The following is a 27,470-nucleotide window of genomic DNA, read 5'->3' as shown; positions in this document are numbered from 1 at the left end:
CCCACCTGCTGGGCACAGGGCTGCAAGCCAGCCAGGGGGACACGGGGCAGGAGGAACCCGAGGGAGAGCAGCGCAGGGGGCCCAAGCACCCTAGAAATCTCAAGGCACCCCCAGAGCCAGCAGGAGAGAGAGGGGCAGCCCTGCCCTCCCGAGGAGAGGAGCCAGCCCCTCTCCTCCAGCCCTTGTCTGGTCCTGGGCTGGGTCCCAATGGGGGGCAGCTGGAGCCAGCCCCACCATGGAGCTCGGGGCAGCATCACAGCAAGCTGCTGCGGGGCAGGAGCTGCGGGATACCGGAGGAGATCAGGCTGCAGGGGCCAGCAAGAAGACGTTGGAGCTCACGGCCGGAGCGCTCGGTGAGGTACAGGCGCTGCCATGACTCCCAGCGGGATAATCGGGCTGGGAGGGTCAGGCCAGCACAGCTGGGACAGCAATTAACAGCGATAATGGCAGCACTACGGTGACAACTGCTCTGATACGGAAGAGTTGGAGTAGGGGCTTTTGTTCGCTCTGGAAGAAAGCAGGAGTTGGTCCCACACGCTCTGCCCGTTCCTGGCCATGCTCCACACAGGAAGACTGCCCAGGAACAGGGGGCAGGGCTGCAAAAGGAAATTTAAGACTTATTTGCCCACAAATCTTGTCCTACACGTGATGCAGATCAGCTGCAGCCAATTGGGGCTGGATGTAAGGAAGAGCTGCTCTCGGGGTACCATCAAGCACCGGAAGGCTGAGAGGTCCCTGCACCCTCACCGCATCTCTCTTCTAAATCCGGGGCCACCCCTCCATCTCTCCACACTGCCACAGTCTGAGATGGAAGGGACCAAAACCACACTAGTGCCTCCACAGGCCAGGTCGCAAAGCCCAAAACCATCCCAAGGGCCAGCTCCTGTCCTGCCCGAGACCCGGCACGAGCTGGGCACGGTGCCCGAATCCCCTCGGGGCCGCCCCCCGCCGGGTGGGCGCAGCGGGATCCCTCCCTGCGCCGAGGCCTTACCTGCAGCAACAGCGGTCGCCCGCGCAGGGCTGTCCTTACCCCGTCATCCCGGCAGCTACGTGTTGACCTGAGAGGAAAAAGAGAGCGCGCTGCCTCGGCGTCCCTCCTCCCGAGGGAACCCCGCGCTGCCCGGCTCGGGGCCGAGGGAGCCTGAGCGGGCAGGATCGGCCCCGCGGTGCTTTCCGGCGCGCAGCTCTGCCAAGGAGGAGGAAGAGGAGGAGGAGGATGTTGCACCCCTCGCGCTTTTCTAGGCACAAGTGATTCCCTCGTTCAGAATATCCGCATCCTGCCCGTGTCACTCGGTGCTGAGCCAAAATGTTTTGGTCTCTGCGCCAAAAGCCCAGCGGGGAGCCCGGCACACCCTGTGCTGCTTCATCCCTGAGAGCCTCCATCCCCGGGGGCAAACGGGGAATTTTGGCCCTTGTACAGTCCGTGCGCGGTGAGCTGAACCCCACCTTTGCTAGAGAAGACAACTGGGGGAGGAAATGGCTTTGCAGGAACCACTGAGGGGGCTGAGACCCCAGGAGAAAAGGGAAAAACGCCTTTCCCTAGGGAGAAGCAAAGCTCCAGTGCGGCCGGGCTGCGCGAATTTAGACCTGCTGAAGGCCAGCTTCCAGGCAAGGGGAATTAATGCCCGGGGGTGGAAGGGATGAGGAGCACGTGGAGTCCTTCTGGACGGAGTCCAGAGAGCCTCCTCTGCTACCCCTGGCCTCCGTCCTCACGTGGAGCAGTGACTGTACTCAGAAACAGACATTTTGGCAGCAGGCTGGCGTCGCTGCCTGCTGACAAACTGGTTGGATACAAAACCATAATTGAAAGTTACAATAACCTTTATAATATAGCAATATATTTCATAGTTAAAATAAACTATTATGCTTTCCCCTATTATTAAAAAAGAAGCGAGCAGTACAGAGGCAAGATGCAAACCCATGTTGAAGCTCCTTAAGTCTGGACAGAAACGCTTCAGTCTGTGAGTTTGCAGAGAGGATTTTGTATTTTTCTGGCGTTTCTAGGACGTTTCCTTGCAGGCAGTGCAAGAGGTTCGTGGAGCAAAAACTGAGGCTGTGCCGAAAAGGAGACTGGCTGTCGTAGGGTGGGTCCTGGAGGGGCTTCGGGGCGCGATCACCTCGCTGGCTCTAGCAGCAAGAGAGCACGGGGCGGTTTTTCTCTTGCGTTGCAAAACGGGGGTGCGGGCAGCTTCGGTCCTGGTGGTGTGCGGGGTCCGACGGCTTCCCGGCTGCAGGAGGAGGTCAGCATCTCTTTGGGTTTATAAATTTACGTTTCAGTTTTGTTCTTGTGCTTTTCCTCCGCATCTGTCGGTGGTCCCAGCTCTTCTCTCCGCTTGCCCAGACGCAGTTGGATGGGCAGCCTCTCCGGGCCCATGGCTGCAGGCTCCAAAACAACTCTCTCAGGTGTGTGAACAGCACCGGGGAGCATCCTGCCATGGGCAGGGGGAGGCTGCACACCGCGGTCCTGCCAGCCGGCTGCCGGGGGGGAAGCTCTGGGGCATGAGCGTGCTCCCCGGTGCACGTGCGTTGGTGGCTACCACGTGCACCGGGGTGACGCCGGCGCTCGTACCAAGATGCAGGGAGCAGGGGAACAGCTCCAGGTGCACACCCCAGGCACCAGACCGTGCTGGGGTGCTTGGGGTTGGGGTCGTGGAGAGCTCGCCCCATGCCCGCCTCTGCCTGCTGGGGAGGGGAGCCCTCACCATGGCCTCAGGGCGGCTCCGGTCCCAGCGGCAGGGCTGGGGCTGTGAGCTGGGGGGAGCCCCGGGGCTGGCCCCGGTGGGCTCAGTGCCCGGGGTGGGCACCGGGACTTGGCCCCAGGACTGACAGTGGGATGCGGTGCTGAACCAACAGGGGGGTGCGGGATGGAGGAAGCAGGGTGCACAGTGAGCAGGATGGGGGATCAAGGGTGCGGGATGGAGGATCAAGGGTGCACGTGCTGCAGGGTGCAAGGTGCCAAGCACAGGGTGCAGACCCAGGGCTGTGAGGTGCTGGGCAGGGCGTTTTGGGGTTGTGCAGGAGTGAGGACAGGAGGTGCAGTGTGTGGGGTGCAGGGCTGGGGGCTGCAAGCTGCAGGTCGTAGGGCACAGAGCCCGGTGTGAAGGATGCAGGACCAGGAGCTGCAGCGGTGCCGTGAGCTCTGGCACCCCAAAGCCACGCAGCAGCACGTGGCCTGGCACAACCCAGCACTGCAGCCAGGATCCCACCTCCCCAGCCTGGCTCCTGCCACTCCTGGCCCCTCGTGACAGCACGCCGAAGCAGCAGCTCTGCCCAAAGAGGAGCTTCTCCTGCACTGGTTGCACTACTCGAGCTTTCACCGCTGGTATTTCACTCCCCTTCACAGCCTCAGGTCCTAGCCAGCTGGCATTTCCTCATCCCGTCTTACTCAGTTTGATTTCCCAGACTTGATGATTAGCCCGTAAGGAGGTTCCCGCTGGTGATATCGATTCTCAGGCATCAATACTTCCCTCAGCTATCCAACGCCCTAGGATGCATTTCTGCCTCTCCGTGTACATGTTGTACACGGCAGTTTGTTCCTACACAAACCACAGAAGAGGCGGGGAAATGTTTTTCTCTGCTGGCTGCCTGCGGCCAGTGGAGATTCTGTATTTTAGGCTCGCTCTTACAATTTACAAGGCTTTCTTCATTGCCACGCTTGAAACCTCCTTACAAAGATGGGCAGAAGCTTCTTTATCCCCATCTGAGGGCCGGGGAGGTGTGGACGAGGGTTACCTGTAGGCACACGGGGACTGGCAGCAAGGCTCAGAATAGAGTTTTGGGCTGCTGCTGAGGCAGTGACACTCTCCCAGCAGTCCTGCCCACCCTACAATTACACTAATGACAAGATTTTTGAAAAGGGGAAGAGCAGCGCATTCCCAGAAGCTGAGTATCTGCTGCCGGCCAAGGAACAGAAAAGGCTGGCAGTGATCTCCGTGCACCTCCTCTCCTCCCTGAATGCAAAACACGCGACAAGAACAACCACGGCTTGCTACCATGCTACCGACAGCCTTAACACAACCACCTCTGCAGCACCAGGAGCTCATTTTGCAGCTCCCCCGGAGCCCACAGCAGAGGAGCCTTCCTCCTCTTCCTCCTCCTCCTCCTCCACCGCATGCTGATGGCTGGAGCTGGCGGGGGGGAGCGCGCCTCACCACCCGCCGCTTGTTTTCTATGCAACTTTAATTGCAGGGCGCAGGGAGTAAAACACCTACCACCAGCAGTAAGTGGAGTTTTGCACAGAAATCCCTCTGCACCAGGCTGATACGGCCCTGCCTACGTGCGCGTGAAATGCGGCGTTATTTATGGAAGTGAAAGAGTTACACAGGAGAAGATTACAGGCTAAGTATACCTGGCGTAACACAGTGACTTTGATTACAATTACTGACACTGCCGGGTGATGTGTAATTAATATCGCGGAGTAATTACATGGTTACTTCATCTGTTTAAAAATATATAAATATCCTCTGCTGAGTTTTCATTGAAAGCAGCAAACACCATCCCAGAGCTGCAGCCTGCTGGCAGGAGGCAAGGCTCTGTGCAAAGACCAGGCAGAGCCCCAAAAGGACCGCAGGGCAGAGCTAAGAAAAAGGGGAAATGGTGAAAGCAGAACAGAAAACGGTTCCTTCCCAAAGTAGCCAGGTGATGCCCAAACGTCCGTCAGAGAGCTGAGCACCAGCTGCAAGCCGGAGCCGGCCCCGGATGGTGCTGCTGATCCCCACCAAACCCAGCAGAAGCGGGACAAGGGAGGTGGCTTGGTTTTAAACAGATGAAGCGTCCCACTCGGTACTCGCCTTCGTCACTACACCGCTTTACAGGGAGCCCCCAACCTCGGCGCCGTCGGCTCAGCTGGGGGCATTGGGCACCCGGCAGTTCTGGGGCTGCTGTGAACAGCACCGGGCTTGGGGACGTGCCCGGCGCCCTCCCGAAACGCAGGGGTGCTCCGGGGTGGGTGACGGTGGGGACACCTCTGAAACGGGGCGGCGTTCCCCGCCTGCTTTAGGCACTGCTTCCCGAGCTCCGGGCGCCAAGAAGGAGAAGAAGAAGAACCGCTGCTTGTCCTGCCCGAGCAGAAACCTCTCGCTGCTCCGGAGAGACACCCCCACGCAGGTCAGGCACCGCCACCTACCCTGGAACGCGAGAGGTGCGTGTGTGCATTCGTGTCTTGGCAAGGAGATGGGATGGAGCGTGGGCATCTTAGGTCAGAGCCTGTGCAAGAAGCCACGGGATGGGCGCCTGCCCGCCGGGGCTGGGAGCGGAGCAGGAGGAAGGGGAGCGCGCCCTGGGCGAGCGGCCCCGGCCTCGCGCCTGGCCCCGGGGTCCACACAGTGGAATACTCTTCCTCTGGTGTCTCCGTTGCTTCAGTGCTTCCGACTTGGTTTTGTTTTTGTTTTGTTTTGTTTTCAATGTGAAGACCTGAGATTGAGTGTGGATTTCTGTCCTCCACCGAACACTGCAGCACGGGCCTTGCCAGAGGCTTCGCCTCCCGTCCCCTTCCTTCACCACGTGTAGAGGCACCTAAACGGGGATTAGATTTCCGATTCCAAGGCGTTAGCGAGCTCCGAGCACCCGCTTGGCACCGCCGGTCGCACCGAACGCTCCCGCGGCGCTTCGGGAAACCCGAGGAAAGTCCCTTGAGACCTCAGGACCTGCGCGTCCGCTCTTCCCGTGTCCGTGGAGGGCCGAGGGGCTTCGCTCTGCGTTTCTAGCAGCTGCTTGAGCTAGTGTAAGGGGTGGGGAAGGAGGTGGAGCTGACCCCGATGGGGCTCTCGGAGAGAGGAGTTTGCGGGGTGCCCACCGCCACGCTGACCCCCCGCGCCTCGATGAGGGCGGCCAGCAGGCGCTGCTGCTGCTGGCGCAGCATGTCCGCGATGAGCAGCGGCAGGGAGTTGAAGCTGGCGCTCAGCTGCTCCAGCTTGGACTCCAGGCTGCCGATCTGCTTCTCCAGGTCCTCGCTGCGGTCGTTGAGCTCGGTGATGAGGTCGTACATCACGTTCTGCATCTGCGGGGAGAGAGGAGACAGCCGAGGGGTTGGCGCGGTGCCGAGGGGCGCTGCGCTGCTGCCCGGATCAGAAACGCCGAGCCCTGCTCACAGCGCTCCTGCGAGGCAGCCCCGCACCGTCCCCGGGCTTCAGAGGCTGCTTCTGAGCCACCGCACGGTGCCGGGGCTGCGAGCGCCGGAGGTTTCGCCTGCTGAGACCTTGTGAGCACGCCCCGGCACTGTCAGCTCTCATCAGCAGCTCTGCAAGCTCAGCACAACGCGGAGAAATAGAGGAGAAAGAGCAAGCAGCAGAGGAGGGGGACAGGGAGAGGATGGGGAAGGGGACCAGGAGGGGCCCTACATCAGCCTGCATCAGTGGGGGCTGGCAGCTCCCCTCCCCATGCGTCACCTTTAGGCGGTCACCGCAGCGGAGCAGCTCGTTGCCTCCCCAGAGCATTTACCCGAGGTGCAGGGGGCAGCTGTGGCTTTGCCTCTAATGCTCCGTTTTATTACAACCCACGTGTGCCCCACCAAACTGATTAATGCTGCTGGGCTCTCGTTGCAGCTCCTGGGCTGCTCTCGGCCATCTCGGCCCCACTGCCTGCTCCCAGGCGTCCTGCCCAGAGCCCCCCAGGGCAGAGCTGATCTCCTTGGCTGTGCTGGCACGAGAGCCCCCGAGCTGCCCTAACAGCCCCGCTAGCAGAACGGGAAGGGGGAGCTGCTGCCCGCTTCGAGCCAGCTGCTGCCGGGATGCAGGCAGGGCCCCAAAGGACGGGCAGCAATCTGGGGCGCCACCCCACAGGATAATCCCTGTGTTTTAATCCCTTCCTGCCAGCAAAACCAGCCTGCGCCCCCAGAGCCTTCCCGTGCCAGACCAGGATGGGGCGCTGGGAGGTTCGGGCTGCGGGAGGCCGCACAGCAAACACCACGCACCCGCTGCGGCGCATCCGGCCCCAGCCCCTCCGCACCGTGACCGGTGCTGGGCTCGCCCCCTCTTCCAGCACAAGGACATTAAAATGATGAAACCCAGCGCTGCTGACCGCTGAGCGGCCCCAGCTGGGGCTACGATGCTTTCCCAAGGGACGGTGAGCACAGACCCTTACTGGAAGCGGGGTGCCCCCCCCCCGCTCGCCTCCCAGCTTGTGTTTGTGCTCTTTCCTCCTGCCTTGCACATGCAGCAATCCCCTGGCAGCGATTCCCAGCTGACAGCTCAGGAACCGGAGCGTTTTGCAGTCAGCCAGGTCTGCTTTAGGGTCTCCGAGTGAGGAGAAACACTCCTGCAGCCTGGCCGGGCCGCGAGGTTACAGCGAGGACTTGCCTTTGAGAGGTCAACCAGCGTGTTGGCCTGGTCGCTCAGCTTCCTCTGCTCCATCTTCACGCTCCGCAACCTGGGGAGGAGAGAGCAACGTGGATGCACCCCCCTTCCCAAACTACAGCTGCAAAACGCAGCCAGGGACCCGTTTGCTTCCAGGGAAATGGGAAATTGTCCCCGGTCCCCCGCGGACGGGCAGGGTCACCCCTCCCCAGGGCTCAGCAGCCCACTCCCCTCCTCGCCCCATAGCTGCGGGAGCTGGCGCACGCCCCACTTACTGGTGAATGGCTTGTAGGAACTTCCTCTGGTGCTTCCTGACTTTTGCGTGGTCGATCTTCTTCAGCAGCTTGGTGTGCTTGTAGATGAGCCACGTCTCCCGCAGGACGTTGGCTGCAGCGTTCTTGATCTGCAAGAGAAGGGAGTCGGCCGCAGGTCACCGGCCCCATCTGCTCCAGCGCGTGGGACATGTTATTTCACGGAAACAACGCTCTGGCTTCGCCGGGTTCTGCCGTTTGTGAGCAGAAATAGCTGCTGTGCTGCTGCCACAGCCTTGACTCGCCCCAGCTGGGAGCGTGGCGCTCGGCTCCGTGCGCCTGGATGAGCTCCTGCCTGTGTGCAAGGGGTCACGCGCGGCGGGGACGGAGCAGCCTGTGCTAAGGGCAGAGCAGCGTGTCCTGGCCCCCGCCGCGTCCACATCCCCATCCCACCCCGCTCTGATGCCCTGGGGAAAACTGCTCCTCGCACTCCAGCCATCAGGCGCCTCACCCGCGTGGGAAGTTTACACTGAACCGACGCCTCAAAGGAAAATAAATCCCAAAGAATTTCTCCTCTCCTGCATCTGTCTGCTGGTTTTGGCTGGACGCACGCATGCACAGAAGGCATCAGCCCCGTGCTTGGCTCAGCTGCTGGTGCTAGGTCACGGCTCCCACAGCCTCTGTGGCTCAGTTGCAGCCCTGCTGCTTGCTCCGGGGTGAATTGGCCGCAGCCTGCCTGGCACACAGCCCACAGAGCCACATCCCCGGCCGCAGGAAGGGGCTGACCAGCTGGGTGCTGTCCCAGCCTGGCCACGCACACCACCCGGGCACCTGTGGCTGCAGCCCCCTGGCCACGGCTCAGCCGCAGGGAGCGAGGGGGAAAGGATGCTGAGTCCTTCCTGGGGGCATCGCTGCTCACCCGGGCTGTGCTTTACCTGCTTGCCTGCATCGAGGTGGGGAGCATCAGCTTGTCCTGCCCAGGGATGCCGCTTTGCCCAGTGCTGGACACTCAGGGCTCCCGTTCTCACCATCTGAGGGTGCCCCATCCCCACCAGCTGGGCAGAGGGGCTGCGCCTCTGCTTCCAAGCCCGGCTGCACTGCCCCTCGCTCCATCTCACATAAATCTGCCCCAACATCGGTGTTAGGGGCACACCCAGCCATGCAGTGCCGCTGGGTCACCAACGCTGCGCCACAACGGGGCTGCTGAGACCAGAGGTCTCCCCCCGCGGACCTTGCACGCTGCTGGGGACACGGTGCCCAACAGGTCACAGGGCCCTTGTGCCACTCACAGCGACCACGGATGCCTTGGCATCTTGCAGGGCAAACAGGAACAGGTTTGGGATTTCACTCCCTTGAAGAGGTGGGGGAGCTCTGTGGAGATGCCCAAACTCCACGCTGCGACGCTGCAGCATGGTTTGCTCACATGGGACATGTCCTGGGTGTCCCACAGCCCCCGATGCCACCCTTGTCCCCTTCCCCTGTGTTTTGCTGGTGACTGAAATCCAGGAGCAGGCAGCCCAGCTGGGGCTGGTGCCCACGGACCTGCCGCAGACACGGCTTCTGGGTCCGTCTTTGGGGACTGAGACCGCAGCAGCATCACGGCACAGCTCTCGTCTGCAGCAGGCAAGATGCTGAATCACTGAAATCCTCTCGTCTTCCTGACACTGAGATAAGTGAGATCATATTCCACAAGAGGAGATGGTTTGTCTCCTCCAAGGAAAGAAAAAAACTCAGGCATTTCCTCCCCGAGGTGCGGCGGAGCTTGTTGCATTTCCTACAGCCCTGCAAAGTGGAGTGGAGTGGAGTGGAGGGCTGATGCCGTTTGCTTTTACCGTAATGCCTGAGCCTGCTCTGCATTCAAGGCACTCAACGCCTCGCTCCCGCCGCGGTACCCGTGGGACCGGCCCTCGGGGATGCTGCAGGCTGCAGCTTCCCATCAGAGCGGGGAAGAAAATGCCCTGGAGCACCCCTGGTTCCCGCTGCCCCCACCCCGAGCCGTCCCCAGCACCTTACCCGCTTGGTCAGCTGCGTGTCCATCATGAAGTTGTGGACGTGCTTCTCCGCTTTGGTGAGCTCCAGCTTCCTGGCCACCACGGCCACCACCAGGGCTGTGCAACCAGCGCCCTGCATGGGAACAGCAAGGACGGGGGGGACACAGGGACGTTGGCTGGGGAGTGGATTCAGCCCTGCAGGCGCTCTCAGCCTTGTGCTTTCCCCCAGGATTGCAAACCCCTAATTAACTGAAGCACCTCATGCCCCCTACCCACAAAACCAATGATCCCACCAGGTTAACCTGGGTTTATCAGAGGACCCAGCTTCCTGCAGCGTCCTTGAGCATCTGCCAACGCACCCAGTAATTAACGGGGCTGATTTACAAGGTCAGTGGTGAGCCCTCGCCTCCCCAGCGCCCTGGGGACAGGAGGAACAGCCGAGCTCATCCTGCTCATCGCTGCCAGCCACGGACCAGGATCTGCCCCAGCACCGCGATGCTCGCCCCGTGTAGGGGTGTCACTGGGAGCTCTGGGCAGCAGGGAAGGCACCGAGCATCCCAGAGGAGAGCAGGGATGGGGTCCCAGCCCCCTGCAGTGCCACGGGATGGAGGGGGACCTGAACGGCTGCAGATGGTGACAGCTGGAGCTCGCTTTATCCCAGCGATTAGCGGCGGATCCGCGCCGCTCCACAGCCGTCACCTCCAGCGCCTTTGTCGGCAGAAACCCAAGGTGCCAAGGCAGGGGAGCCTCTGCTCCCCGCGGGGCTCCGCACGCCGCCTGGCTCTGCCCGCACCAGATGAGCCGCTTCCCCCTCCCCGGTGCTCTGGCAGAGGCCCACGACCCTGGCAAACGATCCTTAATTTATTAAAGAGTCATTAATTAACATCATGGGCTGAGCTGAATCCTTCAGCATCCCGGCAGGTCCCAGCGCGCACTCTCGGCTTTCACCACTTCTCCCTTTGCCAGCGGCCCCGGTGCTGCTGCTCGGGGAGCCCCAGCGTGCTCCTGGCCCCCAGGGCTTTGCAGGAGGGCACCGGGGGGGGTCCCCAGTCCTGAGGGGGTCCCCAGCCTGGGGGCGCCCACCCTAGTTCCTGGCTGGAGTGGGGCTTTAGTGGCCAGCTCTCTGCTGTGCTGGTGGAAACGCCACGTCCAGCCCTCCCTGAGTTTTCTCCCTCGGTTGGCTCCTATCAACAGCATCAGCCTCCCTGGCGCCCAACCTTACATGAGACAGATGAAATACTTGCAGATAATATCAAATTAATACCCTCCAGCAGAGCCGCCTCAGCCAAGAGCTCTCCTGGGGCACGACGGCAGCCGAGCCAAGCGATGCTGGTGCCGGTTGCCCGCGCGCCAGGCAGGACGGGGGCAGCTCCATCCCCAAAACCAGGCACCCGAGGCAGGGACCGAATTGGGGTGCTGATCTGCGTAGGAGCTGCGCCTCGCCGGGGCCCCTGGTGCTGGCTCCTGAGCTGTCCCCAGCTGGGAAGCCGCACAAGCTGGGACGTCTCACGAGCATCTTGGAGCAGGTACGCTCAGGGCCCCGAAGGACAGTGACCGTCTGGCCACGAGCACGCAAAGCAGCGCTGCCGTGGGCGGGGAGCGCTCCCAGCTGGCCCCCGCTCCCCACGGGACGCCGGCAGCATTTGGGATCACTCGGCGCGATGGAAGCCAGGCTGCACGAGCAGGGCGGCCAAGGGATGCTCGGGGGCCTCTCTGTGTCCCCATCCGCAGCTGCTGCCCCCCCCCCCGCAGGCTTTGCTATGGCCTGGCTCCCTGCTCCCTCGCAGCACAAGGGTCCAAATTCACCCCAAATTCACCCACAAGGATGAGCAAAGGCAAAGCCAGCTCGCAGGTTTGCAGCCCCAACGTGCTCCAGTCCAGGGACCAGTGTCCCCAAGGGACTCGGTGTCCCACGCTGTGTCCCCAAGGGATTTGGGCACAGCCCAGCACCCCACAGCACCCAGCAGGCACCCCGTGCGCACCACCACCTCCTTACCCAAACCAGCACGCCCTGCCAATTACCGCACTTACAGCAACTGCAATTACAGCTCCAGCAGCTTTCAGGCTGCGAGACCTCAGAGCTGAAGCCATTATGGCTTGGACAAGCCCGCTGAGAAGCCGGTCCCCATAAAAACCCCACTGCCTCGGTGCCCCGCTGCCCCAGCCTCAAGGAGGGGCCGAGCAGAGCGCAGGGGCCGGCTCGGCGCGGCGCTTACCATGATGCCGGTGAGGAGGCAGACCCCCTTCCCGCAGTAGGTGTGCGGCACCATGTCGCCGTACCCGATGGAGAGGAAGGTGATGGAGATGAGCCACATGGCCCCCAGGAAGTTGCTGGTTACGTCCTGCTGGTCGTGGTACCTGTCAGGGAGACGCGGATGTCAGTGTGACAGCAGGGGACGAGGACGTGACCTGGGTGCCACAGGAGGTGGCTTCCCACCTGGAACGCCGGCGCAGGGCGGCAGCGGGTGCTCGCGTGCTGCAGGGGGTGCACCTGGGTGCGACGGCTCCCCAGGCACAAGAGCATCGTGCGAAACGGGGAATAAAGATGAACAGCACGGCAGGATGCCCCATAGCAACAGCAATTGCACAATTTCCGGCAAAGAAAAAAAATAATATATCCACATGCACAAAATCAGAGCAAAAACTCAACAGCGAGGGCTTCTGCTTTCGGTCAGACCTGTCACCACGTCCCAGTCCCTCCGGCTCCGTCCCCGGTGCCACGTGGCGCGGCGGCAGGAGCTGTCTGATGGGAGAAACAGATGTGGGGCCCCTGCTCTGACCCAGAAGGGTCTGGACCTGCAAACCTCGTGGATGGAGAGCATGGGGCAGAGCCTCCCGGCACATCTGGACCCCCAAGGACTCGTTTTCTGGCCAGAGCTGCTGTGCAAGTGGATGGGTGTGCGGGCACCGTGCTCAGGGTGCTTTGTTGAAGTGCTCACAGTGGTGTCTCACATACGAGCCCCCAGCCCTAAGCATCAACAGCACTGACCCCATCTGCTCCTCGTCCCGTCCCCACTCCTGCATCCCCCCCCTCCATCAGCTCAGGATGCCGACGCGCCGCGGGGACGCTGCCAAGCCACAGGCACGCAGCGCGCTCCTGGCCGCAGCCAGGGTCGGCTCGCCGCGTGGCACCGAGCGCCCACGGAGCTTCTCCAGCTCCAGGGATGCTGCAAACCTTCCGTGGCCACGTCCCCGCCGAGCCCCAGCGTCCTGCCCTGCTTCCTGCCCTGCCGGGGTCAGCGACCGCAGCAGCCCGGCTGCCTCTCCTCCCGCCAACACGCGAGCAGGCCCCTTGCTTGCAGGCTGTGCGTGCCCCCCGAGGAGCCCCCGCTCGCTCCAGCCTCCCCCAATCCCACCCAGGGTGGGCACCGGCCCCCACGCCGGGCTCTCCGCCGCCCGGCGCCGAGCCCTGCCTGCCCGCGTCCCTTCCCCGCAGCAGGTTTCTCCCAGCCTCCTCACGAAATCATTAGAGGAAAAACAGATGGAGCTTTTGGCAATTCCCTGCAAATCAATTCATCCAAGCTTCGCAGCTCATAACTCGCCCAACAGTTGGGTTTTCTCCTCTTCCTACATTTTTTTTTCCCTTCCCCCCCCGCTCCCAGTAACTGGAGACCCTAATGAAATAGCAGAGCAGGAGAAAGCATCTTCAGCCACGACGAGGCGAGGCTCCAGCCTGGACAGAGGGGCTGGAGAGCACGGCTGCCCCGGGACCCTGCGAGGGCTCCCCAAAAACCAGCTTCAGTGGCTCCCTGTGCCGAGCCCACCCAATACATCCCACAAGACAGCCTCAGCTCTGGCCCCCAGGACATCGGGGGGCTGCCAGCAGACACCCAGCCCCCCCAGTCCCCGATGCAGCGTGCTGAGGGGTGACCCAAGTGGCACGGAGGAGCTGGCTGTGCCGTGCTGAGTAGACACCCCCAGGGCGATGTGGCCAAGGGGCTTTCCCCTGCCTCAGTGCGCGTTTCCCCTCTGCTGGCGTTTCCCTGATAAAGGCTGAGCCCCGTTTCCCGCGGCAGGATGTGAGCTCTCAGGCCGTGGGGACGACCCCAGCTGATGGGAACAACGTGCCGGGGGCTGACGGGGGGGAAGGGGGCTCCGGAGGCTCCAGCCGGACCGACGGCTTCCCTTCCAAGAAGCACTCGGAGCTCATAAACAGGAGCAGCTGGCATTGCACGAGCAGGAAGAGGGGCCGGCCGCTCGTGCCAAGGGCTGATGCAATTGTTTAGACCCGAGCGCTGATTTCCAGCACCCCCTCGTCTGCGCTCCCCGCAGAGAGCAAAGAGCAGCGCGGCCGCCCCGAGCATCGCCCCAGCGCCCAGCCCAGCTCCACGCCGAGCATCGCGGCACTGGGATGTCACCGCGGCACTGGGATGTCACCGCAGCACGTGCTCGGCCGTGCCGTGGGGTTGGGGGTGGCCGGGCTGTGCCGAGAGGCCGTGCACATGCGGAACACCCCGAAATACAGCGGGGAGCGGGTGGGGGGCACGTGCGGGCACACGTGTGCGGCCGCAGGCAGCACCGCAGGCAGCGCGGCGGCCGGGCGAGGGTTGCTTAGCGACTCGCTGCCTCCAGGGAGATGCGGCCCCCCCGGCACGCGGGGTGGGGAGGGCGCCCAAAGCGATGCTGCGGCCCTGGGGGGACGCGGCACGGCGATGCCACCCCGGTGATGGGGATCGCGCCTCGTCCTGGGTGGGTGCTGGGCGGGAGCTGCTGTGGAAGCCACAGCAAACTGGTTCCAGTGCTGGTGCAGCAGCTGACTGGGGGGCACGGGGACACGTCCTCTCCCCTGTGCCAGGGACACGAGCGTCCCACTGCCACACCTGGTGGCCCTTTGCAGGAGCTGTGCCAGCACCCAGGACCCCTGCGTGCTGTGAGCGCATCCCTTGGGGTCAGCGCCTGTCCCTGGGGTCCTGGACCCCCCAGGTCTGCGTGCCCCGGGGACGGTGTGTCCCTGGGGTCAGCACAGCTCCGTTTGCCACTTGGTAGGCACAAGGAGGTGGTGGCAGCTCACGGCAGTGCCGGCGATCTGCAGCAGCTCTCCTGCATCATTTCTCTTTTTCCTTGCTAATGGCTATTTATTTACAGCGGGTTTTTCAGCCTAAGCCCCCCAGGTGCAGAAATCCATCCCCTGCGTGTCCCCTGGGAGCCCGCCCGCCCGCTCCCCATTTCGGAGGTACAAATAAAAACCTCCCAAACACAATTAAGGAGCACACAACTCTCCAGCACATTCTAATAGCATCATTAAGAGAAACAGGAACATAAACGCAGCCTGTAAAAGCTCGTAAAACCCAAGCGCGCAGCTCCAGTCCACGTCCATGGTACTTAAAGCTGCCCTAAGCAGTTCTGTGTGGCTCGGGGACCCAAGGGGGGGACCAGAAGGTGACTTCTGCGAGGGAGGAGGAGGAGGAAGAGGAAAAAGAGAAGGAGGAGGAGGGTCTTCCTTCCTCCTGCCCTGCAAGCACCCAAAATTGAGCCGGGCACCCCGGGTGCTGCCAGCCCTGAGCAGGACCCGCTGCAGCGTCCCCCGAGCGGGGCCGGGGGCTCAGGGCTGGCTGCAGCGATGAACCCCTGCGTTTCTGAGCCCAGCACCAAACCGCCGCAACAACTTAAAGGGATTTAATGCGATTTGGCTAATCCACTTAAAGCAAATAATAACACGCGTTTGTCTTCTTGAGCGGTTTCCTGCAGAGCCCACGTGCCCTGCCTCCCTCCACCCCGGCCAGGGGGAGAGGAGCAAGGGCCCGGTGCCGGTGGTGCCGAGTCCCGGTGCTGCTGGGGGACCAGGAACAGGCCCGGCAGAGGTGGCTGTCACCAGGGGAATAAAACCACGGGCACTGGGAGGGAGCCCCGGCTCCCCAGCAGCATCCCTCGATCCCAGTGGGGCGTCCCAGCGTGCCCTCGGCCACCGCCTTGGACAAGCCACCAGGGCTGGGGCTGCCCCGGCCCCGCTCCCCGGGGAGGTGGAGGAGCAGCGAGAGCAGCCCTGGGAGCGGAGCCAGGCAGCAGGCAGGGCCGTATCCTGCTTCCTGCACACCCGGCAGCCCCGCAGGCCCACCCGCTGCTGGTGCCACACTTCGAGAGCCAGCACAAGTGTCTGCTGAGCGAGAGCAAGGCTGGGAGCCAGGGCTTGAGAGCTGTCCTGAGCCATTACCCTGCTTTGATTGGGCTCAGCACCCAGCACAGCCCACTGGGGACAGGGACAGCCCCGCACAGGACCAGGGGGGCCTCTCCCTCCCCCTGCCCCGGGCTGCGCAGCAGGCCAGGGACGAACAGTTCCCAACAAAGCCCTGGCAGGGGCTGGGGTGCCCCCGCCGCAGCCCCCTGGCACCCATGGGGGGCCCCGAGGGGTGCTGGTGCATCCCAGCACCGGAGGCGCCGCGGTACCCGCCGGGACCGGTCGCCACAGCAACCCCTGCGCCGAGCGCGGCGATGCCGGCGTGATGCCATCCGGCAGTGGGTTTGCAGCCGCGGGGTTGTCATGGCACTCGGCTCACAGCGACGCCAGAGCCAGGCACCGCCGCTCGCCAGCCTCCCCGCACCCAGCGGGGCCCCCACGTGTCCTCGTCCCCCCCCCTCTGCCATCCCCGGGGCACCTCCTGGGGACTCTCCCTGCCTGCTCCAGGCACCCCAAAGCCCCAAAACCCAGCCGCAGCCCCCGCCCCTCTCACCTCTCGCACACCCGGACCGTCCACGCGGCGATGATCCAGAGGGAAATGCTGAAGACCAGCAGCACCGTCCCGGGGCAGATGGTCATGAGGGTCTTCATGACGAAGCGCGTGTTGAAGTTGATCTTGTTGAGCGCCCCGATGCTGCGCGACGAGGCGTCGGTGAAGAGCTTGCTGTGCAGCAGCATCACCCGGGCGATCAGGTAGAGGCGCAGGAACATGGGGATGGACAGGATGATGTCCACGTCCGCCTCTGCCCGAGAAGGCGTGTAGGAGAAAGCCAGGCGGGCTGTCCAGAAAAATTTGTACTCCCCGGGGATGGGGTGTATGGCACAAACCAGCATCTCCAGGCTGATGTAGAGGATGCGCTCGTACGTCATCGCTATCCGCCAGTCGTCGGCCCCGTTGTCGATCACAAAGAGCTACCGGAAGGCAAAACCATGGGGTTACCGGGGGCCCGGCCACCCCTGCCCCGCAGCACAGCCCCACAGCTTGGAGGGGACCGACCCCAGAGCCCCACGGAGATGGGTAAAGGGAACTGCCCTGGGGAGCCAGGGATGGAAGCGGTGGGAACAAACCTTCACCAACCCCTCCAGCTGCTCTGCCTGCACCTTCAGGGCATGGCTGTGGTGCTGGGAATGCCCCAGAAAGCTTTAGGGTGCCCCAAGACATCCCCAATGCAGCGGCAGAGGTGGGCGAGCCACGGTGCCACTGGCGCGTGCCACCCTGCTCCTTTTGCTCGCACCAAAAGTGGCATCGCCCAGGCGCCACCGCAGCCCTGCTCTGCTCCCAGCCGCAGGCGCAGGGCCAGGAGCTGGCGATGCCGATGCGGGCAACTTTTCAGGAGGAAGCGTGGCAATGGATGGGACCGGGTTGTCATAGCAACTGCAGGTTCATCCTGGGCAAAGCAGCGCGGCACCGCTCCTCTCCAACCGCTGCAGCAGGAGCCGGGGGCTCTGCAGGAGCCCCAGCACCCGGCAGGATGGGAGCAGGGGATCCTCGCCTGCCCAGGAGCCGCGCACTGCCCAGCATCACCCACGCGGCCCGCGGGAGATGCGGCCTCAATCCACGTGTTGGTGTGCCTCCACGGCTTTGTTCTGTGCAAGCTGGGCCACATCGGTGCCACCAACATCCCCTCCAACAGCAGGGACCAGCTCGGGAACTCCCCGTGAGCAGCACTTGGCAAAGACACCGCTGGAAACGGACCCCAAGGGGACGTAGCGGCACGCTACCCTCACCAGCACCTCCTCGACCCTGCAAAGAGCAGGGTAACCCCAGCTCGTCCTGGGGGCTGGGAGCATTCGGGGGGGCTGGGATCCCTGGCACAACGCTCCATGGGCACCCCCAGCCCCAGCACCTGCCGCGAGCTGCGGGGCCGGCACAAGGTGGCCCACGGGGCTGTCCCCAGGGACGGCGAGAGCCGCTGGGACTGACTCATGGAGTGCCTGTCCCCGGCCACCTCCCTTTCTGTTTGGAAAGCTCCACTCCTTTTAGCTGCTTTGAGAAATTGTTTATAAAAAAATGCTCCAAGCTGTCAAGGGAGATCCTCAGGCATTTAGCAAGCTGACAGCCCATTCCTTCCTGGAAAAGGGTGTTAAAAATAAACAAATTAGCAAGAGGAAAAAGCCAGAGAGCCTTTTGGCTGCGTGTGGGGAATTGCACCGGGTGAAGGGCACGGGGAAGGGGGGTGCTCAGGGCAGACTTCCCCTTCTGCAGCCCCTCTGCAGCTCGCAGCACATCGCTGCGGCGGGGTTTCCATGGAAACCCCAGGCAAAGTCCGGCGGCACCCCGGCATCCCCGGCACCGGCTCCGGCAGGGGAAGGAGCGAGTGCGTTCACTGCCACGGCTGCCAGCGAGCAAAATGTGTGGGAAAGCACAAGGAAAGGCGCTGGAAAGCCACACGGTGGAAGGAAAGGCTCCTGGCAGGGTGCTCGCCCCGTGCCCCCCCGGGGGTCTCCGCTCCCACCACTCACCCGGATCCCGGCACGGGCTGTGCTGGGGCTGCAGCTCCCACCTCCGTGCACACCCGTGGGGCTCACAGGGCAGCGCTCCGGCACCCTTGGGTGCACAGGTGGGGACTGAACGCACAAACCACGGCTCTGGGCAGCCCCGAGGCAGCCCCCCCAAAACCTCCTGCCGGAGCTGGCAGCCTGGAGGCTGGCTGAGCGCTGCGCCCCATCACGTGCAGCAGCAGCAAACACCGCGCTGGCACATGCCGCGCTGTCCCCAAGGCCACGCGGGCACCAGATCGTGCCAAGCCCACCGCCTCCCCCAGCACCCAGCCCCTCAGCACCCATGGGAGCGGGGCAGCCCCCGCCACGCAGGTGCAAAGGGCCGGGAGCAACCCGCGCAGGGAGGAGGAAGGCTGGGCTGCGCCAGCTCCCTGCACACGCTCAGCTGTAACGAGGAGCGAGTGACACACGCAATTAGCAGCAGATCGTGGCCTCGCAGCGGGAGGCAGAGAGCTGAGAGGCTGCTGGGGGCGGGGGAAGAGGAACAGCAGGGAAGGATCTCGTTCACCTGCAGCCCTGGCTGGAGGGGCGACGGGCACGGGGACGGCGTGGGGACCTGCCGCTGGTTCTCAGCTGGCTGGGGACAGCCGGTGGTGACAGCCACCTCCCTGCCACACAGCCAGCTCGGCCGCCGGAGCTGCTGCCCCGCGGGAGCAGGGATGTGCCCATCCATCACCGAGCACTTCATTACAGTCGGATGCAACAGGAAAAGGACCCAGGATGCTGGGCGGCTGCTTTTTATCTCTGGGGGATAAATCCTCCCGAGGAAAACGTCTCTGCCTGCTCCTTCCCATCCCAGGCAGAGCCGGCTGCTGAGCCCACGGACACCAGGACACGGTGCAGGGGGGCGAAGAGCCAGCATGGGGACAAAGTAATGCCCCCAACCCCAGAGAAACCATGGCAAGGGGAGAGCTGGGAGGGTCCCCAGGACTTGTCAATTAACGTAATTAGCACCAAGGGAAGCAGCTGAGGCTCTTGACTAATCTTTTCTGTAGGGTGTAGGGTGGGGAGGGCTGGTGGTGCTGGCAGGGTGAACGCAGCCTCCCCCCTGAGCAAGGAGGAAAGGAGAAGCTGAGGATTTACTGCTCTGTCAGCCCCACTTCCATCTCTGCTGAGATCCCGGGCCAGATTATCGGCAATCCCTTTATAAGTACCTAAAAGATAATAGGGCGATAAACAGCCAGCATGGATTTGTCAGGAGCAAATCGAGTCAAACCCATCTCATTTCCTCCCCTGCCGGAGTCCCCGGCACAGCAGAAGGGGGCAAAGCGGGCGGGGGCAGCTCGGTGGCAGCGGGCTCATTGCACGGACCAACACGATTTCCATGCACGGGGACCGGGATCGCTCCCGGCAGCGGGCTCCCTTGGCTCCAGCTGGAGAAGACGAAGCCTGACAGAACCCAGGGGTTCCAGGAACGATGCGGGACAGCGGCCGAGGAGGCCGCGCTGGGCAGGGGGTCGCAGGCAGGACAGCGGAGGAAATTATTTCACAGCGCTCGTCGCTGCCAACAGGGAGCACAAAACAACACGTCCCGCTCTGCGTCAACGGGGACGGGGAGGACTGGAGAAGGCCCAGAGGAGGAACCACGAGGATGCAAAGACCTTGGCAAGTCCGTGGGGAAAGGTGGAAGGAACTGAGCTGTTCGGTGGGGGATGAAAACCTCGGGGTGGAAAATCTTCGCCCGTCGGGAGCTGCGCTGGGGTTGCTCTGGTTTCAAGGCCCATCGCCGTGCTCAGCGCCCGCCTCTCCCATCCCCCAGTGAGCCCCCGGCGCAGCATCCTGCCCGCAGGGTTACGTCCCCGATCCCGCCGGTTCTGCAGATTTTAGCACGTCCTCCAGCACTTTCCTGACCCACAGCCTGAATAAGCAGACCCGGGCCGTCGGAGGGGCCACGCACTTGAAGACAATGGGGATTCCAGCCCCGTCTCCAGGCGGAGCAGGATGAGAGCTGTACAGCCCTGCGTGCCGGTCAGGGTGGACGCGGTGTTTGCAGAACCAAGAACAACAACCAGAGGAAGCCAGAGAGAGCCGGGGGTGCAGCTTGCCCTGCCGACCACAAACAAAGCAGCCCTGGGGGTAAATATTATTCCAGCAAAACCCAGCTCTCTCAAATATTTGCTTTGAGCAACCCATCACCCGCGGGCAGTCCCTCCGGCGCAGGCTGGAGCGCGAGCAGCCCGCGCAGAGCCCTTTTGCACCGAGGTTTTGCCAGCACCACAGCACAGCTCTGCTTTTTAGGGCCAGACAAGCTCAGACCCAACAGTGCACACAAGGCAAGCCAGCCTCGTGCAGGACAGTGAGGACCTGGCCCCAAATGAGCACCCACAGCTGCAGGGTCCCTTGCTGGGCTCACCGGGACGTTGGTGGCTCCTGGCCCCGCTGCTCAGATGCCGTGGCCCCAGCTTGGCCGGGAGCCCGGGGAGGAAGTTTGCTTTTCCAGCGCCTTTCCTTGGCCGCTTGCACACATCGAACCCGCAGGAGGAGCAGGAGCCAGTCCCAGGCACGGCCTTGGAGGGGCTGGCAGGGGACAGGGCACCCTGGGGACAGCAGCGCTGGCCGCGCGCCCCAGCCACTCTGCCACGACAGCCACCAAACCCGGGGCATGGTTCACAAGCTGCCGTCCAGGCAGGATCACACCAGCACCGGCTCCTTCTCCCACCCAATTCCTTCTCCCATCCCCAAAATACGTCGGCACTGAGCTGGAGCAAACTGGGAGCCCTTTCCTCTCCCAGCTGCGCTGGAGCGAGCAAAGAGGAAAAGAATGGGTAGGCTTGATTAGGAAAGTATTTCACAGCTTCCCTTGGCACATCACCCGTGCGGTGAAAAGAGAAAGTCAGGGCCCTGCCCTGCTGCCTCCTCACCCAGCCCAGGGCACCCCTGCAAAGCTGAGAGCAGGGTGAGGGAGCAAAACCCAGCCAGAGAGAGGCGGTGGCAGCTTTAATGGGATTAACGAGCTAATTCCCATCACTCCTGCGGAGCAGATCGCAGGTGGTCTTCCCCACATGAGGGTCAGCAGCCAGAGGGACGTCACGGGAGGGAACGGACGTCCTGGCACCCAAACCCTGCGGGCTGGTGGCCGGGCGCAGCAGCGAAGCCACAGCCTGGCTGTCAGGGCCAGGGGCCCCGGGACCTACCTGCACCTCCCGCGTGTGGTAGGCGATGATGAGGCCCAGCAGGATGACGGTGGACAGGCTGATAAGGCATTTCAGGGCCAGGGAGAACATGGAGTCCTGCAAGGAAACAGCAGGCAGAGCGTCAGCGGCGGGGACCCCGACGGGACGGGTGGCACCACAAGGCTGGAGGGTGGCACCAGCGCCGCTCTGCGCCCCCAGGGAGATGCTGACCCCCACCCCAGCACGGGCATCCCGCGCCCTCCCCCAGCACTCGGCCCCCCCATTTCCCCAGCGTTGGCATCTCAGCACAGCAGCCCCAGCCCTGACGTTGCCACGTGCACTGGGGGCACTTCTGGAGAGCGGCGCTTTCTCCAAAACATTTTGATTGTTTTTATTTTTATTTATTTATTTTTTTAAATCCACTTCCGCCAAATGAAATTACCAGCCTCCCCTGGGCTGGGACGAGCGACTCCAGCGATCCATCCACATCCAGCGTTAGCCCAATATTATGGCACCCTAATGGATGGTCTAATCAGATCCTCCTGCTAATTAGCTCTATGTAAATTAAACCAGCCCCTGATTCACTGGTGACTAAAGCACAGCTCCCAGCCTCCCCCTGGCTCCCTATAGGGAAGGGCAGGATTCACCGAGGGCTCATCCCCAGACCCCGTTTCGGTCGCTGTGAGCCTGTGCTGCCCCCCCGAGCGGCAGCAGCCCCCTCCTGGTGCTCATCTCCCCCTATGGCCAACGCGGCCGGGGCGTGGAACGGGACCAAGGCAGCAGTAAAGGCCAAGCCGTGGACAGCCAGGAGGGTTCAAGGAGGGAGAGAGGAAAGTTTTCCTAAGGAGAGGCTGCTGGCAGCGCTGCGGACGCTCGGGGTGCTCCGGCCACGCATTGTGAGCAGCTTCACAACTTGGCACTCGCCTCTCAATTGTGTGCATATAATGGCTGGTGTTGAGAGAAGTGCCGGGGACCAAACAACGCTATTAATAGGCAGCCTCCAGGGCAGGGCTCGTGCCAAGGCCAGGCCCTCCCAAAGCACCGATCCTGCCCGGGTGATGCCGCCTGCATCCATGCACGGGACCCTCCCCGCAGCGTGGGGCCGGCGGGACCCCGAGCGGCTCTGCCACCGCCACCGAGCGCCACGGGGCGAGCTGGCAGCGAGCTGGCTATTTTTAGCGAGCTGGTGTCTCGGGGGAACACCCGGGATTAATTGCAGCGAGATGTCACTCCCGCAACGGATCTGGCATCCTTTAGGGCCAATCTCAGTCGCCGTCTAGACATCCTTAACCCTCCTCCTGCCAGCACCCGCTGCGAGGCAGCTGCCTGGCGGCGCCGGCTGAGGACGCGAAGCCACGGAACTGGCATCGCCCCGTGCCAGCGCGGTGCCGCGCCGGGCAGCTGGCAGCCCTTGCCCTGTCCTGAACCATGGGGGACCTCATGCTGCTGGGGACACGCACCCACGGGCACCCCGAGGGGTCCTGGCAAGCGGTGCCGCACAGCAGAGCTGGTCCTGGTGCTGGGGCTGGTACAGATGGGGGAGGGCAGCAGATGGGAACCCCCCAAGCGCTCGGCACGGTCCACGCTCATCCCTCCTCTCCCAGCTCTGGGCACCGTCCTCGTGCACTGTCACCTCCGCAGGTGGCGTGGCTTGGCACCCAATATCACCCCAAAACCAAGCGGGAAGGGTGCACGCGGGGGGCAGACCCCCCCCAGCACAGCCGGGCGGGGAGGTAACGAGGCCAACGCCGTTTGGCAAAGGTCACCGCACACCCACCGCCGTTCTCAACGCCTCCGGCCAGCGCTGGTTCCGCAGGGGCCCGGCAGGAAGAGCGGCTGCCGGCTCCCACGCTCGCGACAAAGAAAACCACGGGGCCGGGGAGACCTCGTCCGAGTGGCACCAACGCCTCAGCCCCCCGAGGGACCCCGGCACGCATCCTCCCTGCACCATGTGCAAGTGCCAGGCTGCTTTGCCCCGGCTGTGCCGTGCAGGCTGCTGGCGGTGCCGGGAAGCAGCGCTGCCGGCCCCGGGGGCAGGAGAGACCGCATCCTGCCCAAGGAATGGGCAGAAAACAGGCAAAACCTGGCCGCCGCATCTCCAAGCCCAGTTTATCCACAGGCTGGACCCTGCTCCAGCCTTTTCGCCCCACCGACCGGCTCCGACATCCCGAGGAGCGTGCGGCATCTCTGCTGCCGGCCGCGGGGGCAGAGCTGGATGCGGGCCAGGGCCGGCAGCACCGAAATCCCCATCCACGCGACAGCTGCCGGCCCCGGCACTGGGCGCTCCTTCGGTCACGGCCGCGTCCCTGCCAGCGAGCTCCGGTTTCCTCACGGAGGGGGCTGGGGGCTGCTGGGGGGTATTTATAGACAGTCGCCCACGGCTCCGTGCGAGGCACCGGGGAGCCCCCTCTGCACCCCAGGGTGTGCTCAGCAGGAGGGGAGGGGATTGCGGGGGCCTGAAGAGCCCCAAACCCTTCTCCAGCTGGCAGCAGCTCCCTGCCCGTGCCCCCGAGCCCTCGGCACGAGCACCGCGGGCAGGCGGCAGCCGCCGGGGCAGGGGTCGGGGCGGCTGCATGGAGGCAGCGCTGACTCACGGGGTCTTCCCCGGCTGACACAGCCGCTCGGCGCGCCGGGGCTGCTGAGCGCCGCGGCAGCGCTGCTGGCAGCCGTGCTGTGCGGCGAGGGCGGCCGGTCCCCCCCTCTTTTTTCTCCCCCCTCACCCTCCCAGCACCACGCACACGGGCGTCTGTGGCTCAACAGGTAGTGGGCACCCTGGGGGGGAGGCTGAGCCCCGCTCCTGCTGCAGGGCAGGGTGGAAAACGCCTGGAAGAGGCTCTGGCGGTGGACAAGAGCATCGTCCTCCGTCGGCACGGGGAGCGAGGGATGCAGGGCTCGGCGCTGAGACATCCCCGTGCCTCGACTGGAGCAGAAGGAGCCGGGGCTCCCCGCAGCTCGGCTCAGCCCCGGCGGCAGCTGCGGGCAGCTGGGGCTCGGGGAGGCACCTCTGGGGGGTGCGCCCGCGCCCCGACCCGTTTCCATGGGGACACCGCAGGGTCCCCCGCGCCCACGGGACCCCCGGGCGCATCCCTGCCTCCACCTGCTCTCAGCTCCATCGCCCCCTCCACCCGCATGAGCCCTCCCCGCCGCGATTGCCAGATAATCGCAGGAAGCAGCGAGCAGCCCCTTCCCACACGGCTCCTTCCCCTCCGCACCATCCCCACGCACGTGGCATCCTGCCCCGCGGCACGGGGACCCTCCGGGGTCCTCCAAGCCCCCCCCCAGCCCCCCTGCAGCGCTGTCCCACTGACGCCCATGGGTGCCACACACGCCCTGCCAGCGCGGGTGCCTATTCCCTTCCCCTCTCTGGATAGGTATAAATAACATGACAGATGTCTATACAAAGAGTTATTCATATCGCTGCCAACGAGCACAGCCAGGGAGCAGGAGCTGAAAGGGGTGTGTGGGGGGAGAATTATAAATAAAAGACACCGTCCTGCAATAAAAAAAAAAAATACAGAAGAAAGGGGTGTGGAGGAGGATGGAGGGCTTCGCCGCACCGCGGAGGGCACGGCTCCTCGAGGAGACCACGCACGGGGTGCCCGCATTGCTGGAAGAGGACGGGGACCCCCAGCCACAGCTGCCCCCACCCACCCCTGCCCAGCACCCCGGGGGATGCCCAGCTCCCCCTCTGACCCCACCCCCAGCCACAGCACCCACCCTGGGAGCTCCTAAGGGCGAATCCGCCCCTGCCAACCCCCAGGCTCCCCTGTGCCCCCCGACTGCAGGCTGCTGGCAGCTCCCGCTGGCTGCGGTGGTGGCAGAGCAGCTGCGGGGCCAGGCAGGGCTCCCCCAGACCCCCCACGCCAGCCAGCCCTGGTGTCCCCAGCCCTCAACCACCACCACGGGGCCAGCCGGGATGCAGACAGGGCCCCTCACTTCCCGAAGGGCAGTCGGGGGCTTTTATGGGGCCTCCAGGCAGGAGCCGCAGGTGGGGACGAGCCAGGGCGCACCCAGCGGGGCTCCTGCTCACGAGGGACGGTGAGGCGGGGGGCCCGGCAGCCCCCTGCAGCCAGGAGGCACCGCGGTGCCGGATGGGGCAGTCCCGTCCCCTCCATGGACACCCACCAGGGGCACGGGGCAGCTCCACCGGGACACGGCGCCCACCCCAACCAAAGCACCCACCGCACGCGGCCCCATCGGTGCCCGCCCCGTCCAACGCCGGCAGCCACCGCGAAGCCCCCGGGACCCCGAGAAACCCGCGCGGCCCCGTGCGGCCACAAACACCTCCAACAGCCACCCCAGCAACCCCCAACCTCCCCGCGGCCACCCGTACCTTGGAGTAGAGCCCCCAGGAGAGCTCGGTCTCGATGACCATGACAACGATGCCGAACATGCCGAAGATGAGCGCGTAGTCGCTGAGGCGCTTGCGCTTCTCGAAGAGCGCGCGCCGGTGGCCCAGGCGGTAGCCGATGTTCTGCGCCTTGCGCTTGGGTCCCTTGGCGAAGGCGGCGGGGGCCGGGCGGGCGGGGGCTCGGTCGGCACGGGGGCCTCGGCGGGCGGGGGGCCGCGTGGCGGGCGCGTGGTTGTCCTCGCGCGAGACGACGATTTCGGGGGGCCCGCCGGCCCCGAAGAGCTGCAGCGGCTGCGCCTCGGGCTCCGCCTCGATGAGGTTCCTGCGGGAGGCGCTGAGCCGGCTGAGGGGCTTCATCACCCCCCCGCTGTACTTGCAGGAGCTCATGGCGATCTCGGTGAACGGGTTGCTGTCCCGCCGGTGCACCAGCGGGCTGGGCTGCCGGTGCTTGCCGCCGCCGCCCGCCGCCGAGCCCGGCGAGTGGCCGGCCAAGTGGTCGCTGAGGTTGAGCTGGCTGCCGTGGCGGGAGGAAGGGTGGAGGGCGGCGGGGGCGGCGGGAGGAGGGGCCCGCAGCGACCCGGGCGAGGAGTGCAACAGGCTGTGCTGGAGCGGCGGCAGCGCGGCGGGCGGCGGGCGCTCGTCCCCCGACGACGGGCAAGGGCACCGGGGGTCCTCCTCCAGGTCCCCCACGCCCGAGTCGTGGAAGTGCCCCGACGTGTCCATGGCGGCGGCGCCGCCGCCTCACCGCCCGCCGCGCACCTGCCCCGCCGCGGCCGCTCCGCCGGGCGCCGGCACCGGCCCCGGGCCGGCCCCGCCGCGCCCCGCTCCGCTCCTCGCCGCCGCGCCCGGCACCGGCCCCGGCCCCGGCGGCGGCGGCCCCGGGGCGGCGGGCGCGCGGCTGCTCATGAATGGGAGCCGCGTCCCTCCGGCGCTGCGCGCTCGCCGCCGCCGCCGCCCCCGCCGCCGCCGCTGGCCCGGCCCCGCCGCCAGCACGGCCCCGCCATTGGCCGCGCCGGGGCTCCCCGCAGGCTGACATCATTCCCCGCCCCGCTCCCGCGCCCCCGGCCCCTGCGCCTGTGCGGGGCGCACGGGACTTGTAGTCCGCCGGGGCGCACCGGCGCCGGTACCGGCAGCGGCGGGAGCCCCGACGGCGGCGGTGCGAGCGAGCGCGGGGCGCCCCCGCCCCCGTCCCGCTCCCGGTCCCGACCCCGCCCGTCCCGCAGACAGCCCCGGGTCGCTCCCCGCCGCCGGTAGCCCCGCTCCCACCGACGGGCGCCCGAGCCGGGCTGGGCGGCACCGCGCCGGGCAGCGCCGCTCCGCTGCGCCCGCGGCCGGCCCGCGGCTCACGTCGGGGGCGAGGAGCGGCGGGACCCGGGGCTCCCCGCGGCCCTGGAGTGCTGCCCGCGGCTGTCGCCGCTCCCTGCCGGCCGCCGCCCCTCGACGGGGGTGCGTGGGGGCGGCAGCGGGGACCGGCCCGGCACGGGGGGGGTCCGGCGGCCGAGGGGACCGAGCTGCCCCCCCAGGGGGACCCTGGGCATCCCCTGGCCCCCCGAGGACCAACCTCGCCAGCTGCCGTTATATAATGCCCCGTAATCTCCTTACGGCCTCCGACGAGGCTCAGGGCCTCGAGCAGAGGCCAGAGATTATGGGCAGCAGCTGGAGCTGGCAGAGCCCTCGCTGGGGCTGGGGCTCCCCCTTGTCCCCTGTCCCCCTCGTCCCCTACGTCTCCCCGTTGTCCCCCGGGGAGACTGTGCCAGCCCTGGTGCTCCCGGCACAGGGAAGGCGGGGGACAGGG

General features: G+C 65.0%; 1 protein-coding gene across 1 annotated transcript; it reads right to left on the bottom strand.

Moving 5' to 3' along the window:
* Positions 1 to 4,331: 4,331 nt before the first annotated feature.
* On the bottom strand, positions 4,332 to 26,398 carry KCNN3 (potassium calcium-activated channel subfamily N member 3). Its single transcript, XM_032204540.1, has 8 exons — positions 25,658 to 26,398; positions 21,346 to 21,441; positions 16,203 to 16,621; positions 11,751 to 11,892; positions 9,557 to 9,667; positions 7,568 to 7,695; positions 7,296 to 7,365; positions 4,332 to 5,998 (listed from the first exon to the last, which is right to left on the bottom strand). Exons 1-8 carry the CDS (start codon positions 26,396 to 26,398, stop codon positions 5,702 to 5,704), a joined length of 2,004 nt encoding a protein of 667 aa, XP_032060431.1. The 3' UTR covers positions 4,332 to 5,701.
* Between the last annotated feature and the right edge of the window lie 1,072 nt (positions 26,399 to 27,470).

This window comes from Aythya fuligula, chromosome 28, assembly GCF_009819795.1.
Source record: "Aythya fuligula isolate bAytFul2 chromosome 28, bAytFul2.pri, whole genome shotgun sequence".
NCBI lineage: Eukaryota > Metazoa > Chordata > Aves > Anseriformes > Anatidae > Aythya > Aythya fuligula.
This window is presented reverse-complemented; position numbering and strand designations above follow the sequence as displayed.